The sequence below is a fragment of the Chenopodium album genome, chromosome 16 (genome assembly GCF_948465745.1).
Source record: "Chenopodium album chromosome 16, dcCheAlbu1.1, whole genome shotgun sequence".
Lineage (NCBI taxonomy): Eukaryota > Viridiplantae > Streptophyta > Magnoliopsida > Caryophyllales > Amaranthaceae > Chenopodium > Chenopodium album.
Window position 1 is genome coordinate 47429213 of NC_137849.1, and position 15782 is coordinate 47444994.

General features: G+C 35.0%; 3 protein-coding genes across 6 annotated transcripts; 1 reads left to right on the plus strand and 2 right to left on the minus strand.

Moving 5' to 3' along the window:
• The first annotated feature begins 314 nt into the window (after positions 1-314).
• Positions 315-4735, plus strand: LOC145584444 (uncharacterized). The gene is made up of 11 exons (XM_081641284.1): positions 315-448; positions 546-795; positions 1018-1086; positions 1442-1618; positions 1704-2085; positions 2376-2417; positions 3064-3163; positions 3247-3496; positions 3723-3791; positions 3940-4119; positions 4203-4735. The coding sequence occupies exons 1-11, from the start codon at positions 414-416 to the stop codon at positions 4581-4583; spliced, it is 1935 nt and encodes a 644-aa protein (XP_081497410.1). The 5' UTR covers positions 315-413; the 3' UTR covers positions 4584-4735.
• LOC145586776 (putative threonine aspartase) lies at positions 4715-10905 on the minus strand. Of its 3 annotated transcripts, XM_081643695.1 has the most exons (11): positions 10682-10900; positions 10224-10274; positions 9383-9503; positions 9196-9280; positions 8528-8609; positions 8239-8362; positions 8033-8166; positions 6763-6926; positions 5868-5991; positions 5646-5750; positions 4715-4957 (listed from the first exon to the last, which is right to left on the minus strand). In XM_081643695.1, the coding sequence occupies exons 1-11, from the start codon at positions 10826-10828 to the stop codon at positions 4871-4873; spliced, it is 1224 nt and encodes a 407-aa protein (XP_081499821.1). In that variant the 5' UTR covers positions 10829-10900; the 3' UTR covers positions 4715-4870. The 3 variants fall into 3 exon arrangements, with proteins under 3 accessions (XP_081499821.1, XP_081499819.1, XP_081499822.1); XM_081643693.1 differs by having other exon boundaries at positions 8033-8362; positions 10682-10905; XM_081643696.1 differs by lacking the exon at positions 10224-10274 and having other exon boundaries at positions 10682-10903.
• Positions 10906-11502: 597 nt separating this feature from the next.
• On the minus strand, positions 11503-14577 carry LOC145585700 (bifunctional protein FolD 4, chloroplastic-like). Of its 2 annotated transcripts, none has more exons than XM_081642410.1 (5): positions 14561-14577; positions 13446-13771; positions 12615-12851; positions 12329-12496; positions 11503-12029 (listed from the first exon to the last, which is right to left on the minus strand). In XM_081642410.1, exons 2-5 carry the CDS (start codon positions 13764-13766, stop codon positions 11859-11861), a joined length of 897 nt encoding a protein of 298 aa, XP_081498536.1. In that variant the 5' UTR covers positions 13767-13771; positions 14561-14577; the 3' UTR covers positions 11503-11858. The 2 variants fall into 2 exon arrangements, with proteins under 2 accessions (XP_081498536.1, XP_081498535.1); XM_081642409.1 differs by lacking the exon at positions 14561-14577 and adding an exon at positions 14323-14553.
• Positions 14578-15782: the final 1205 nt, after the last annotated feature.

A 15782-nucleotide genomic window follows, 5' to 3' on the forward strand; every position in this document is an offset into this window, starting at 1 on the left:
TCGCATAAATCAACTAATGCACAGTACAGCTGGCGTATAACAAACTTTACCATCCCAAATCAAGACTATGTTATGTGATTTAAAGTGAGCATGTGAATACCACATTCACACAACTACTCTTATACAACTACTCTGTATAACCTCGTGTTAATTAACTATATAGTATACCTGAGTGTGTAATAAAAATTGACCCGATTTAAAGTGACTAAGCATCCTGTAAAAAGAGAAAGAAAGAGCCCACATTATTGACATGAAACGACAGTTACATTATTGGCCCTTAATCCCATCCAATACCAAATATAAGGTAGAATAACACTCATATTAGAGACCTATAAGTCTATAACAACAAAACATTTCTAAAAAAAAAAAAAAAAAAAAAAAAAAAAGCAAGACTATTTTGTTCAGGGAAAAAAATGGCTGAACCATCCAACTTTCTGGATGAAAAAAGGTCCTCTATAATTTCTCTTTGTTGATTACATTTGCTAATAAATTATTCTTTTATGTGGGTTTAATTTATAATCTTGATTTGTTGGTGAATTATGCAGATATGCAGTAGTAACAGGAGCAAACAAAGGAATAGGGCTAGAAATATGCAGACAACTTGCTTCCCAAGGAGTTGTTGTACTTCTAACATCAAGAGATGGAAAGAAAGGATTAGAAGCCCTTAATGATCTCATTAAATCCGGAATAAGCGCCGATAATCTTCTTTTTCATCAGCTTGATGTTACTGACACCATGAGTATTGCTACTCTTACTGGTTTCATCAACTCCAAATTTGGCAAGCTTGATATACTGGTAATATTGACTTGGTTACTTGTTTATGTTAATTTCAATACGTATTTCAACTATTTAGGATAAGGTTGCGTACATCTGATCTCTATAGACCCTATAAGTCGATGTATGCTCTTTTTAATTGTTTTGAGAAATGATTAAGGTAACTCAGTAATCAATTAGCACAATATTTGGAGGAGTATTTGTATATTCATATTAGATAATGAAAAGCTTTGGCATTTGTAGGTGAACAATGCTGGGACTAATGGAATTAAGGCTGACTTTGATGCTTTAAAAGCAGCAGGTATTGGCACTGTAAGTATTTTCTGAGATAGTAATTTTTTTTTTTGTTTCCTAATGAATTAGGGATTCTATATCCTTAGTAACACCACTTTCCGGTGAAAGACCAATTAGCCATTCTTGGAAATGATCGTCTCAAATTAACTTATTGTGAGACACGAGTACGTGTAACTAAATGTAACCCTTACAAAAGTAAATAAACATTATCCTTGAAATTGAAAATTACCCTATTCTCACAATAAGTCGTGTAACACCATCTCATACTAGACTTTGCCTCCGATAAAAAAAGTTCCCTAGAAAGAAGTTTTTTTATTTTATTTTCATGATTGCAGTCATGTTTTTTGATAACCAAAGTATTGTAACAATGTAGCCAGGAGCAAAGTTTAATTATGCTGAGATGATGACACAAACATATGAACTCACAAAAGATTGCTTAGAAACAAACTACTATGGAGTAAAGAGAACAACTGAAGCTTTGCTTCCTCTCCTCGAGTTATCAGACTCACCAAGGATCATCAATGTTTCCTCTTCTATGGGAAAGTTAAAGGTATAAATTTCTTTTTTGCATAGAAAAACATCATCTGCTGAGAAAAATACTCATCGATTAACTAGTACTTTTCTTTTTCACCCAGAACATACCAAATGAGAGAATCAAAGGAGTCTTAGGTGATGCTGATAACCTTACAGAAGAGCAAGTAGACGATATTCTGAACGAGTTACTGAGAGACTTTAAAGACGGTACATTCAAAGAGAAGGGGTGGCCTTCTACAATGGCAGCCTATATAGTGTCAAAAGCAGCTTTGAATGCATATACAAGAATATTGTCTAAGAAATATCCATCAATTATTATCAACTGTGTTTGTCCTGGCTATGTTAAGACAGATATCAACGGAAACTTGGGACATTTAACAGTTGAAGAAGGCGGTGCAAGTCCGGTGAGATTAGCATTGGTGCCTCATGGTTCCCCTTCTGGTCTTTTCTTTGTAAGAAATGAAGTTTCTTCATATTATGAATAAAATGAATTACATGTACTCATTCAATCCGATTTCAGATCAAGTGTTTGTTAACACTATGGCTAGTACAAAAATGTATGTAAACTATAACAAGTGTATGAATGTTTTACATGACTTATTACTCGAATATGACCTGGATCAAGATGACAATCTTGAATTGAAATCTACCTTTTGCAGTTTTGCTACCTATAATCGACATTCATAAGCAATAGAAATTAAATTTATTGAGTACTGCTGTTTTGTAACTTTTGTTTGTCTGTGCCTTTTGTTTTATTCCTTCTCTCATTACAGGTATATTTTTTGTGAGCACCATATCACTTCTTGATTTGGTAGGTAATAGTGTAATACTTAAAAAAATCCGAACCAAAAAAAAAAAAAAAAAAAAAAAAAAATTAAATTGTGACGACTTTTAAAAAAAGAGAACTAAAAGTTGTGATGATTTGTCAAAATAACAAGAAAAATTTTGTCATGGGGTACGGTAGAACTTGGAATCTCTATGTTTGTTTCTTACTGATATTCAATGAATCAAAACTAATCCCCACTTATTTCAGGACTTCTTGAATTTTTTTTATTTATTTTTTATTTTTAAAAGGTAATTTTTCAATTTTATTTGTTTTTATACGGTAAGAAAAAGGACTTTGATCAAATTTCAATCATCATTTCAATTTGATTATTGTAGATAATATCAACTTAATTGTATATAGCTGGTGTGTTGTACTATATATTGTATACAATGTTACCATCCAAAATCGAGAACTTTATGCAATCTAAAGTGACTTTACAAATACAACAATAGGCAAAAGTTGAGTCGAAATTATATAGTATACCGGTATAATAAAAAATGGCATGACTAATAACGTTGTAAAAAGAGATAGAAAGAGTCCATATTATTAACATGTAACCACAATTATAGTCAAATTAATGGCCCCCCAATCTCTATCAAATACCAAACATAAGACAGAATAACACTCAATATAAGAGAGTAAAGAGAAAGAGACCCTATCACAGCAACACTATCCTGTTCAAGAAAAAAAGAAAGAAAGAATGGCTGAACAATCTAACTTTCTGGCTGTAAAAAGGTCCTCTAAATTTTCTCTTTGTTGATTGATTACATTTGCTAAAACATCAGTCATTTATCTGGGTTTGTTTGTAAATTATGCAGGTATGCAATGGTAACAGGAGCAAACAAAGGAATAGGGCTAGAAATATGCAGACAGCTTGCTTCCCAAGGAATTGTTGTGCTTCTAACCTCAAGAGATGGAAAGAAAGGATTAGAAGCCCTTAATGATCTCATTAAATCCGGAATAAGCGCCGATAATCTTCTTTTTCATCAGCTTGATGTTACTGATACCATGAGTGTTGCTACTCTTACTGGGTTCATCAACTCCAAGTTTGGCAAGCTTGATATACTGGTAATATCGACTTACTTGTTTATGTTAATTTCAACACTATTTAGATGAGGTTGCGTACATCTGATCTCTATAGACCTTGTACGTCTTTGAGAAATGATAAAGGTAACTCAGTAATTAATTAGCACAATAGCTACATATGCAGGAGGAGTTGTAGTATTATTATTAGATCAAATATATTAGTAAGAGGTGTCATTGTTGGATAATGAAAACCTTACGCATTTTGTAGGTGAACAATGCTGGGACGAGTGGAATTAAGGCTGACTTTGATGCTTTAAAAGCAGCAGGTTTTGGAACAGTAAGTATTCTAAGGGTAACCCTTAAATTAGAAGTAATCTCTAAAGTGACAAATAGATCATGTTAGACTATTTCACACAAGACTTTGTTCCTGATAAAAATAATGTCCTAGAAAGTCTGTTTATGCACGCAGTAATGTTATAATGTAGTCATCAGGATTACCGGACAATGTTGCTGAGATGATGACACAGACATATGAGCTTGCAAAAGAATGCTTGGAAACAAACTACTATGGAGTAAAGAGAACCAATGAAGCTTTGCTTCCTCTCCTTGAGTTATCAGACTCACCAAGAATCATCAATGTTTCCTCTGGTGCGGGGAAGTTGAAGGTACATACTCGCATTTTTCTGTATATGTATAGAATCTCATCTTCTGAAGAATGTATCATTTTTTATATTTCTTTTCCCCACAGAATATACCAAATGAGAGAATCAAACGAATCCTAGGCGATTCTGAGAGCCTTACAGAAGAACAAGTAGACGATATTCTGAACGAGTTGATGACAGACTTTAAGGATGGTTCCTTTAAAGAGAAGGGCTGGCCTTCCTTTATGACAGCCTATATAGTGTCAAAGGCAGCTTTGAATGCATATACACAAATATTGGCCAAGAAATACCCGTCAATCATCATCAACTGTGTTTGCCCTGGCTACGTTAGGACAGATATCAATGGAAACACGGGATATTTAACAGTTGAACAAGGGGGTGCGAGTCCAGTGAGATTAGCATTGCTTCCCCATGGTTCTTCTTCTGGTCTTTTCTTTTTAAGAAATGAAGTTTCTTCATATGAATAAAAGGAATTTCATATACAAACCGATTTCAGATCAAATGATTGTTTTCACTGGAACTCATCACTAGTATAAACATGAATGTAAACCATAACAAATGTATGAATATTTTACATTACATATTATCTTTAAGTTTTCCATTCAAGCTTATCCCACAACAGCTTTTGGCCTTTTGGCATTCTGTCTCTGGTTCTCAATTGTTTAATAGTGATCACACTTGGTCCAAAAATATTGCAGTCACAGACTACTGAAGACAATGTAGGGAAATGATGACTGCCAAGGGAGCTGAAACTTCAGCTTCCAATTGCTACATTGATTCTGGCTTCAAAGTGGTCTACCCCTTTCATGGTCTGCAGTTTCTTGTTCCGTAAAATTGAAACCTGCATGAAGCAAATTATGAAGTAATTTTTGCAAGATCATGAACCTGCATGATGAAGTAAAAATGCTACATAGCAATTTTCATTTATTGCCAATCATGGACATTTGAACCCTGCTAATAATTTTTTTCCAACTAGATGTATAACCATGAAGCAAGCAACGGCTTTGAACATTGGCATATCATATGTTAAGGGTTGGTAACAAATAGACAATCATAGGACTACAGGAAAATTATCACCATAAGAATGGTATATCTTTCTTCTTTTTCTTTTTATTTTTTTATTTTTTTTATTTTTAGCTGTTGTTCTGAGGAAAGAGTATATCTATTACTATCATCAACTGTGCTGGGCCTTAGACACTGTCACAATCAATATTCAATGTACATCACCTATGGAAATCCAGGCAAAGGTAGAAAACAAGTAGCTCACCCAAACACCCCAATCCCAGGCCCCGTTGGATCAAATATATGTGATATAGGTGAAGCCATGAAGGAATTACACAACGCAACAACCAAAGCAGAGATGGGCTATATCAAAGTAGCAGATGGAAGGATTAATCTATCCACTACACAATAGGTTACATTAACCTATCAGAGAAATTTGCATCACATTTAAAAGCGGCAAAAAATGGAAAACTATGCATTAGCAGCTGTATGCCATGCAAAAAGTTCCCAAAAAAAAAATTCTGTACCTTGGGCTTTGCCATTGAGCTTCCAAAGTATCCTATCCCAAATGACTGTGATGAATATCCAGCAGCAATCTCCACTGCTTTCAGCTCTGGTGTATTATTAGGACCCTAGAACAATTATATCAAAACAGTTTAAAGACATAAAAACAATTCAATAGGAGGAAAAGAACAACTATAAGAACTAAAACAAGTTCCACAAGGGAAGGATTTGGTTTAGGTAGTTACCACCAGAGGAGCATCAGCTTGGACAAGGAGGATCCCAGCACTGCCATCAGCATCCTGTTTTGTACCAGCCTGAACTACCAAACGAAGGATTTTGATACAAGCAGAAGCCGGACCTGCCTGTGACCTGTTATTAGATGAACCGATTTAATTATCAATTAAGGAATTGGTCCAAGGCTACAAGAAGCTTTAAAAAGTATGCAAGAAATACAAGATCAGCATAAAAAGGCTCATTAGGTTAGCAATGTTTTTTCTTCCTATGTCTTTATCATTGAAAAAAACAAAAACGAAGAAAGAAAAGAGAGTAGATACTAAATATCAAAGAACATATATAGTTAATTACCGAATTTTTCCAGAAATTTGATGTTATTTTTTTTAACAAGGATCATAAATCAAGATAGAATACACTCCAAAAATACCATCAATGAGGTGACTAAGAATAAGCAACACCTAGAGTCTCCAATACAGCAGCTACATGTTCGGATATGATCTGGCATTCAAACTGCCAGTTATAAAATAAAAATCAAAGTGGGGACCAACTTAAAAAGATAATTTTCACAAGCAACTTTAAATACTTCCCAACAGAAAGTAGTCCAAATTGCTAGCATAAGACTCTTATTAGGAACAAAGCAGACTAAAATAGTACACAGCCCCATCTGGTCTACAAGGAAAATGGCTAGCCAACAATAGTAGTGACATTATTAAAAACAACAATAAAGAAAGAATGAAAGAAAAAGAGCCAACATTTGTCCTCTTGAATTTGATATATTACTAACCAAGCATTAGATTCAACGTAAAAGCAACTGCAAGTCCTCTAGAGAACATACTAAAAAAATAAATGCTACATGCTAGCTCATCAATATTCAAATTGTGGACAAAAAAGGTCAAGATATAGTACAATGACAATGACGTGCAGCATTCTCTGGCAGCAAAAGCTCTCATCAAATACTCTCCTGCTCCAGTAGTGCAACAGCCTACAAGAAATGGAGCTCCAAAGGGACCCTTCGAGGATGCCCAACAACCAGATCCATACATGCCCGCTAATCCTACTCGTCCACTCACCTATAGGAGAAAAGACTTAAATATCACTTTAATAAAATATGATTATGTATTATTTATGAAGAAAAAGTAGTAGAAAATGAAATCCAAATGCTATTTCACCGCTTACATCAAGCAATTAAAAAAAGAATACCAACAATGAATTCATTCACTCAAGTCAGAAACAAATGATACCTAAACAGTCTTTTTCTTCCACCAAGCAATATAATTTTTCCGATGTCCTATAAAACATATGGAAAATCCAGTTTTTTAGGAGCAACACAATATATGAGTTTTCCTTTCATATGTACTTCTGATTTACAGACAAATACACACAGAACAGCACAACACAGACAGGCACATATAACACAAGGCATTTAATCAATCTCCACCTTTGTATAACATGGGGCACCCACAGTTCTTGAGGCTGAATTAATAATCCAGTGCACAAGGGGAAAATCTGGGAGATTTTGCATTGTATCTTAGAATTTAACCAAAGACACACAGATGCACATAAAATAATACACAAGTCAAAACTACACAAGAATGTTGGCAAGGGAATACTGGTACCCAGTATTGTGTTCATCAGCTAAAGATCAAATTACAGAGTTACAGAACACACCAACATTTATAGCCTGATTGTAGCCTTGTAAGTAGAACCCATATCTCAAGGACTAGGTTAATTCTGGAGTTGATAAGGATGGAAAAAAAATAAAATCTTACGCTTAGTACTTGTAATCTCTTCATGCTTCAATGTGCCACCAATCAAAAGGTGAGAATCTGGCAGAAACTAGCAGTTTGAGGTTTCAGCTCTATCCTGTCAATTTTATTTAACCTACCCAACTCTCCCTTTTAGTGTAATTCTTTGATGTAGGAATAATAGCTCCTACTTTTGATAGTCTTAAATTGTTATACTCACTCACAGCACACCAGGAAAGTGGGAGGTGAAACAAGGAGATCCACACTCAGTATACAGTGCAGCAAACAACTAGATGAAGAATAATTCAATTGAATTAGCTACTTTAAGTATTTGGTTTTCCGGTGCAGGAATTTAAGTGAGATCAGGGAAGAGATTGAGTAGAATTGAAGATGAATTGGATGACCAAAAGAAGCAACCCCAAATTCAGTACCTTCATTGCAATACCACCACTGGAGGCTCCAGAGGCAACGTGTCCAACACGATCAATACATATGACTCCAACAGTGTCCATAATGCAGTCTTCTTCTATTGCCCCCAATGTAGAGGACTCAACATCCTCAATCCCTACAAAAGCATCACTGGTGAAAGCTTCCACATCTAGAGCACAAATCAATACTGTCTGTAGAAAAGACTTACCACATAATAACTCATTTTTCTGAGATCTACTGCTAGGAAGCATTGCTCCTATCTGTGTCTCGGCAGCATCAAGCATTGCTTTATACTTGCACCATTGTAATCTGGTTCTTTCAGTCACTAACCACTGTATCCATAAGATGAAAAGTCACGCTATACACAATCCAGAACCAGAGAAAGAATATCCACCCTTCCAAGATAGAAACCCCCACAAGTCAAAGTTACAAACTTTACTCAAAATTTAATAGGAAAAAAAACCTATTTTTAGATGGTAGTGGGAACTGGGAAGAACCTTTTCGGCTTCTGTTACCGTGTCAGCACAGGTAATGCTCTTTGATTTTGCCCACTTATGAGCACCTTCACCAACTAAGAAGCTGCAAAAAGACCAACTATTATACATCTCAAAAACAATTTAAATGAGATTAGCCCTTAATGCTCATTAAATACAATGTAAAAGACTAGAGACACCTCTACACACTAAACAGCATAAGGGAGGCTATTTTTTTTTTTTTTCCTTTCTGATTTTGCTTGATGGAGAGGTCTTCTCCAATTCCATTTTTCATACAGAAGGAACCCCTTCATATTATGCCCTTATAGCAATTCTTTCTGTTTCTTCTCTTAAAGACCTTTGAAGCCTTGATGATGGAGTTTGTGGACATAAACAGCCAAGAGATATATAATGTGTAAGAAGCTTTCAGACAGAGTATTACCTAGAAGCTACATACACAAGTCAAAATAGAGTATGGCTTCCTGGCAGCAAACTACCCCATAGTGACCCCATATTCCATACTGTCTATTCAAATCATAGATGATACCTAATACAAAATGGTCCCAATTAATATATATTAAAGGCTAGAGTCATGCTCTAGAAATCTTGTATGGCCTGCTTATAAACTTCCATACTCAACTGAAGAATACAAGTTCTGTAAAAAAACAGAAGACGAGTGTAGGAAATATTACGTTGGTGGCATTCGGCCAAGCAATGAAGGTCCTATCTTTTGTTCCTTGATTAAGCAAGCGGCAACTTGGATGGGATTTCGAACACCTGATCTACAAAATAATGGAATGGAGAAAAAATAAGAATCAGGAATTAAAATGAATAAAAAAATTGGACAACCTGGAAATGCTGAAATCAGCATTTAGATACCTGGAACTGCTCCAACAGCAGCAAATGCCCCAGATTCACCATCCATGATGCTAGCATCACATTCAACATGGCCATCCTCTGTCAAATTTGAGCCACGGCCAGCATTTGTGCTGGGATCATCCTTTAGAAAAGAAAATTACGTAAATAATGGAAATAAAATGGAATACCTGATGAATCTATGCTTCTCCCATCTAGAAGGAATGACTCAGTGAATATATTAGTATTAACATCAGGAACAAAAAAAATTTCTCATATGTTTTTTCCATAAGTTCAAACAACTTCATCAAGTAGACAGCCATGTTGAAAATGGGATTTCTACCAAAACAAAAAGTTGGGTTTAAGGACACAAGATTTTGAGATAAATCAAAGTGTTATCAATCTTAACAATGGCTTAAAGATGATGAATGAAGGATCTTAATATAATAAGCCCATTGTTTCTATGAAAAGCAAAGTAATTAACGATCCAATGGATGAATATGAGAAAGCATAGCTCCATCAAATTATTTTAGTTCCACCAAGGCCTAATATAGAGCACATTCTATTCACCTAATTTTCATTCATGTGAACTTATTATAGTTCTGAATTATACTCCGTATTGAGTACTTGGCAACCCCTATCACCCTGATTTGAATTTATTAACCTTTATTTGAACTTATTAGTCCTAAAACAAGTGAAATAAGGTGATCATAAAAGTGCCTCGATGGATTATAACTAGTACGGAGAACTCAATAGTCATAAGATGGTCCCTCCATAAAATAGATCGTTTGGAAAAGGATGCATAGCTACACACAAGAAGGAAACCTCAAAGTGTTTGCGAAAACGCTGAAATAAGCAAGATTACCTCCAAAACTCGAATCGCTGCTTCAACTGCATCAACACATTCACCAGAATCCTAAGTCGAATTTGAGAAAGAAGAATGAGTTCCAATGGCACTAGCATAGAAACTACTCTGTATTTCACAAGAATCCATTTTCAATAACCCTTTATACTATAAAATTAAACCCTTGTTCCATAAATCAAAAATCCCAAATCAAACCAATCATGTACTGACAGATAATATGAAGGGTAGGAATTGAACAACTCACACGATATCATATGCAATTCTTCCCCCTTTTTTGGGGGATTAATCAATTTTAAATAAGTTCCCAAATGAAAAATCATTTCAACATACAATTATGAATAGAATTCAAAGTTGAAATATAGTAAAAACTACACCATAGTAAAAGCCAAAAAGAAGCAACGAGTTGAATGACGTAAAAGAAGAAGAAAAAAGAATAGAGAAAGAGGAAGATGTAAAACCATGCGAAGAATGGCGGCAGCAGCAAGGCAAGCTCGATTCATGGCGGATCTGAGAGGCTTCTCGTTGGAAGGAGCATGGAATCCGGCGCCGACATGAACTGCCACGAAAAATGGAGAGCTTCCTTCTTCCTTCTCCACTTCCGCCATACTTGCTCTTTACAGTTTACACTACAGTTTGAGCGCGAGGATTTTGTAGCTACTCCTTTCGTAGGCATCAGGGCTAGGTGGCTAACCCCATATTTCTTTACGGACCTTTGTTCCTAAACCCGGGTTTGAAATCGAGAATGGAACTAAAATGAATTAATATGAATATATGATCCTTTATCTATCCTGGTTTCTAAACTCGGGTTCGAAATCGTGAATGAGACTAAAATGAATGAATAGGATTCTTTATGGACCTTGGTTCCTAAACCCAAGTTTGAAATCGAAAATGAAACTAAAATGAAAGAATATATCCCTTTATGGACCCTATTCCTAAACCCGGGTACGAAATCGAGAATGAAACTAAAATGAATGAATAATACTCTATACAGGTTTGGACTTTACAACCTTAACATGGTGTACGTGTTCGGTTTTTGTTCAAAAATGAATAATTTTAATATCTTGTTTGGATTGTTCAAAAATGAAAAGTTTATGTTACTTAAAACCTCATGCCTTGTGGGTATAAATAATGGTGGGCAAGAATACTGGCACCCAAAATCGAAATCTGAACTAGTTACGACTTGGCAGGATTGACATAGGAACAACCGAACAAGTGGGGGTTACCTGTTAAAATTTTTATAGCCAAAATAAAAGAGGTGTCACTTAAATGAACAAATGGGTTACACACACGCAACACGATTTTCATTTGTAAATCCCCTGCTATTGATATATGACATATTCTATGAAACGATTATCATGAATCAAATTTTGTATTACAACATATAGGTTTAGATGCATGCAACATGTATTGGGCAAATGTTGACAAGGGAAGATGGAGTTAAACCTACAAAAACCTCTACTTCTCTGCACTTGAGAGCAATAAGGTGCCCCAAATGATTATCGATTGTGTTGCTTCTCTTGGATTGTTATTTGTTGCTGTAACAGTTAGGGGGGCAAAACTAAGGTGTAGCAAAGCAATTGTGCTAACATGTAAATTGCTTTCTACCTTCCAAATCTGAAACTATCAACACTATTATCAGCTGAAATTGTGCATCCTTTTTGCTGAGCTGAGAGTATTTGAAAGAAGCATAGCAATGGTCATTGGACCAACGCCTCCAGGAACAGGGGTAACAGCGGAAGCAACCTTGACAACCTCTTCATAGCAAACATCTCCAACTAAACGATATCCTCGAGGACTTGCTGGATCCTGTTGTTGCATAAAATATCTTAGCAAAAATATTTGACACTATCTCAAACTGACAAACTAAAATTTAAAATGCTGTTAGTATAAGTTCTATTAATTTAAATTAGGATTATTGGTGACACTTCCTGATTTACTTCTAATCATTATAACGCACATTAACCATTCATATTTTATTTTGATAATTCATGAAATTTGCATAAACTGCTAATATATCTATTCTCTAATCTCTACTAAATGGAAATTTAAAATTACAACATGCCCAATAAGAAGGTAGTTGAGCACATAAGATGCTGCAGGTTTACCTCAACTGGATTGATCCCAACATCGATGATAGCAGCACCACGCTTGATCCAGCTACCCCTAACCATGTTTGCCTGTCCTACAGCAGAAATGATAATATCTGCTTCTTTTACAATATCCTCGGGATTGTTTGTTCTAGAATGAACTATAGTAACAGTAGCATCTTCCCTCTGCAAACAGAAAGTGTTCTAAAGGTCATATTGAATAGAAAGAAATGTTAAAAAAAAAACATGATTTGATCGATTTCACGCATACATGAAAAAATATGAACTAACACTTTAAACTTACCTGCAGCAAAAGAGCAGCCGGCATCCCAACTATATTGCTGCGGCCAATCACAACTGCCTTTTTCCCTTTTATTTGAATTCCATATCTATGCAACAACTCAATACATCCTTTGGGTGTACATGGGACAAACAAGGGTTCCCTGCCCCGCATTGCAAGACGGCCAATGTTTAAAGGGTGGAATCCATCAACATCCTTTTCAATTCCAACAGCATTCAAAATTTTCTCCTCATTCATATGCTGCAAAAAGCACATTTTTTATTTTTTTTATTTTTATCAGCACATACCGGTAAAAAAGGAGTAGTAAATTAGACAGCCACCTACATGGATGCCTTATCGTTGTAGTGCACACTACATAGTCAGCATCCTTTTAAAATCCAATTATTGAGTAATGGAGCAATAAGCCTTAAAAATTTAAGTGAAAACATCTTCCCACGTAAGTTTATGATTTAGAACCAAATTATTGAGTAATGGAGCAATAAGCCTTATTTTCACTGTAGTGGATTTAGTGGCTGCAAGAACAGATTTCTCCTAAATTTCTACATAATTAGGAAAATACAACTATACAAGCAGGATTTAGTAGTGAAGAACTGCATTTTACCAAGTAATAAATAACTTGAGCAGCATCCATCTCGTGATACGGTATTATAGTTACACTACTTCACAAAGAATTAACATGGAACATGATAATACTGACTAATTAAAGCAATCCTTTTTTTATTTTATTCCTAACAAAGCAACAGCAGGAAAAGCTTTAGTATTACGATATAATATCAACATAAACAGAAGAAAATATGTGGGACAGAAAGAATCAATTCATTCCAAGAAGCATACCGAAGGCAGAGGTAATTGAACAAGTATTCCATGGACTGAAGGATCTTCATTGAACTTAGAGATAGAGTTGAGCACTTCCTGCTCTGTTGTATCTTCTGGCAAATGAGCTTCAAAAGAATTAATCCCCACTGCATCACAAGCTTTCTTCTTATTACGGACATACGTTGCAGAGTCCTTTCTATCCCCAACAAGGATCACAGCCAACCCTGGAACAATACCGGTAGCTTCTTTCATTCTTGCTATTTCAACACCTATCTCCTCCCTAATTTGCTTCGCCACCGCCTTGCCATCAATAACTTTTGCAGAACTCTCAGTTGCCATTTTAGCTGTAATAGGAGCTTACAATGAATCATTAAATGAGAATTTTAGAAGTATAACTAACTACAGCATTTCAATTATCAATCAACGTTATCATATAACTTGCAATAGCTAATTAAATATAACTCCGAAAATCAGCATCATACACAAACGTCTACACATCACATGATTCACATCCTATATTTTTTCCATTATTATTTTACTCTCAAGGAACAATGATATACAAAAAGTTGAATTAAACTATGAAATTTACCTGCAAATGAAATAAACACCTAACATCTAAATTTTGGGAGTAAAAATGATAAAGTAAGCAAATTTGATGCTAAACCCCATCAAATTCCACAACCCCAATTCAAATTCAACAGGAAAACAAACACCAATAAAGAAAAACATCGGAAATCATCCCTGCAGAGAAAACTTCAATTAGCCTTAAAGGTGTTCGATAAAATGCGCCAGTGAATGACCAAAGAAAGCACATAAAAAGAAGAAAAACCCAGAATTGAAAGGACGCAAATAAGCAATAAAAAGAAAAGGGATGATCTCAAAGAAAGATTAAAACCTGAAACAAAAGTTGAAGAAGCATGAGGTTGGAAGGAGAGAGAAGGTAAGAAAAGCCTTGAGGAAGTGAGAGGAAGAGAAACCCGGCGAGAAAAGGAAAGACCGGTACAGGTACGGTGGCAGCGAAGAGGAAGAAGGTGAGCAGTTGAACAATCGGAGAAAATCATGGAAGCCATTTTTGGGTTACAAGAAAGGATTCTGACTTCTGAGTTGTAGCTTAAGAGTTTATTACGGAGTACCTGACTTTGGCCGCGGGAATTTGCAGTAGAAAAAACCGACCTCACTTTTAGGGTTCTACTTTCACTAAATAACGTTGCAGTATATTATGGGATCAAATTTCATAGTTATATGCATTGCCAACGTTTGCTACAGCGGTAATAGGAGAAATTTTATTAACTGTAGTGATAATTTAGATACAAAATTACTACGGAGTAATATTAATTAAATAAAATAATATGATACTTCATATTATTATGCAGTTTTTAATTGAATTATTTTTTATACGTATAATATATCTTATTAATTGTTTTACGAATAAGCTCTCAGTCAAATGCATATATGCTTCTTCAAAAATCAGATTTTCAATTAATATGGAGCATAACAATATGCTAACACATTGCATGGCATCAAAAAAATCAATCGGTTTTTTTTTTTTATTTTGCTAAGCGTTTTTTGTAGGATTTTTCAATATAAATCCCTAAAATAAAGTTCGATTTTAATTTTAGTTTTAAATATTTTAAATAACTATGTGTTACTCCGTATTGCGCTACCCCTGATTGAAAATCCTGGATTCGCCACTGGTTGCAGTCGTTGGTGATGGAGTAGTAACATCATTTTCACCTGCCTAAAGTGGGGGAGGGGGGGGGGAGGTTGGAACAAATTTCATGAGATTCATCTGTGAGATTCCTTATCTTCCTCCTCAAATAAGGCCAAAATAAGGTGAAGAGTTATTTTTACTAAAGAAAAAAAAAATTGCTAAATCATTGTTTACCTGATGTGACTCTCTATCATATGCAAATTATTGGAACTCCCAAATATGCCCCTCGTAAAATACCACGTGATGGGAGGTGTGTCCATCAATCTATCGGCCAAATAGACAAATACGAGTAAGATGCAAACCGGATGACTCCAACAACCTAAAGTGTCTCCTAGGATGATATGAAGTTTGTGGAAAACACCTCAACCTTTATCTTTTTGGGTTTGAAAATTTCGAAAACTCTCTATAGTTAAAGGGTTAATCCCGTTGAGAAGGAACTCGTAAAAATTATTCGCGTTTTATATCCATATTTTTTTTTATTTTTTTTTTGAAACATTATGTCCATATTCTTAAATATTAAGTTTACATTTTCACGTTAATATATTGACATACATTATGTTATGGAATCCTTATCTTTTCCTGGATGGTAATTCGTATTTTATGTTCCAATGCAACTTAACTGTCATTATAAAATACAACCTTTT

Coding starts and splice junctions, on each gene's coding strand:
- LOC145584444 (XM_081641284.1), top strand. CDS start 414: ATGGCTGAACCATCCAACTTTCTGGATGAAAAAAG. Junction 449..545: donor AACTTTCTGGATGAAAAAAG/GTCCTCTATAAT, acceptor TGAATTATGCAG/ATATGCAGTAGTAACAGGAG. Junction 1,087..1,441: donor AAGCAGCAGGTATTGGCACT/GTAAGTATTTTC, acceptor GTAACAATGTAG/CCAGGAGCAAAGTTTAATTA.
- LOC145585700 (XM_081642409.1), bottom strand. CDS start 14,497: ATGGCTTCCATGATTTTCTCCGATTGTTCAACTGCTCACCTTCTTCCT. Junction 12,852..13,445: donor TTCAATTACCTCTGCCTTCG/GTATGCTTCTTG, acceptor TGCTTTTTGCAG/CATATGAATGAGGAGAAAAT. Junction 12,030..12,328: donor TTGGGATCAATCCAGTTGAG/GTAAACCTGCAG, acceptor ATGCAACAACAG/GATCCAGCAAGTCCTCGAGG.
- LOC145586776 (XM_081643693.1), bottom strand. CDS start 10,828: ATGGCGGAAGTGGAGAAGGAAGAAGGAAGCTCTCCATTTTTCGTGGCA. Junction 8,610..9,195: donor CTTGGCCGAATGCCACCAAC/GTAATATTTCCT, acceptor GTCTTTTTGCAG/CTTCTTAGTTGGTGAAGGTG. Junction 6,927..8,032: donor GTGGTGGTATTGCAATGAAG/GTACTGAATTTG, acceptor TTTCTCCTATAG/GTGAGTGGACGAGTAGGATT.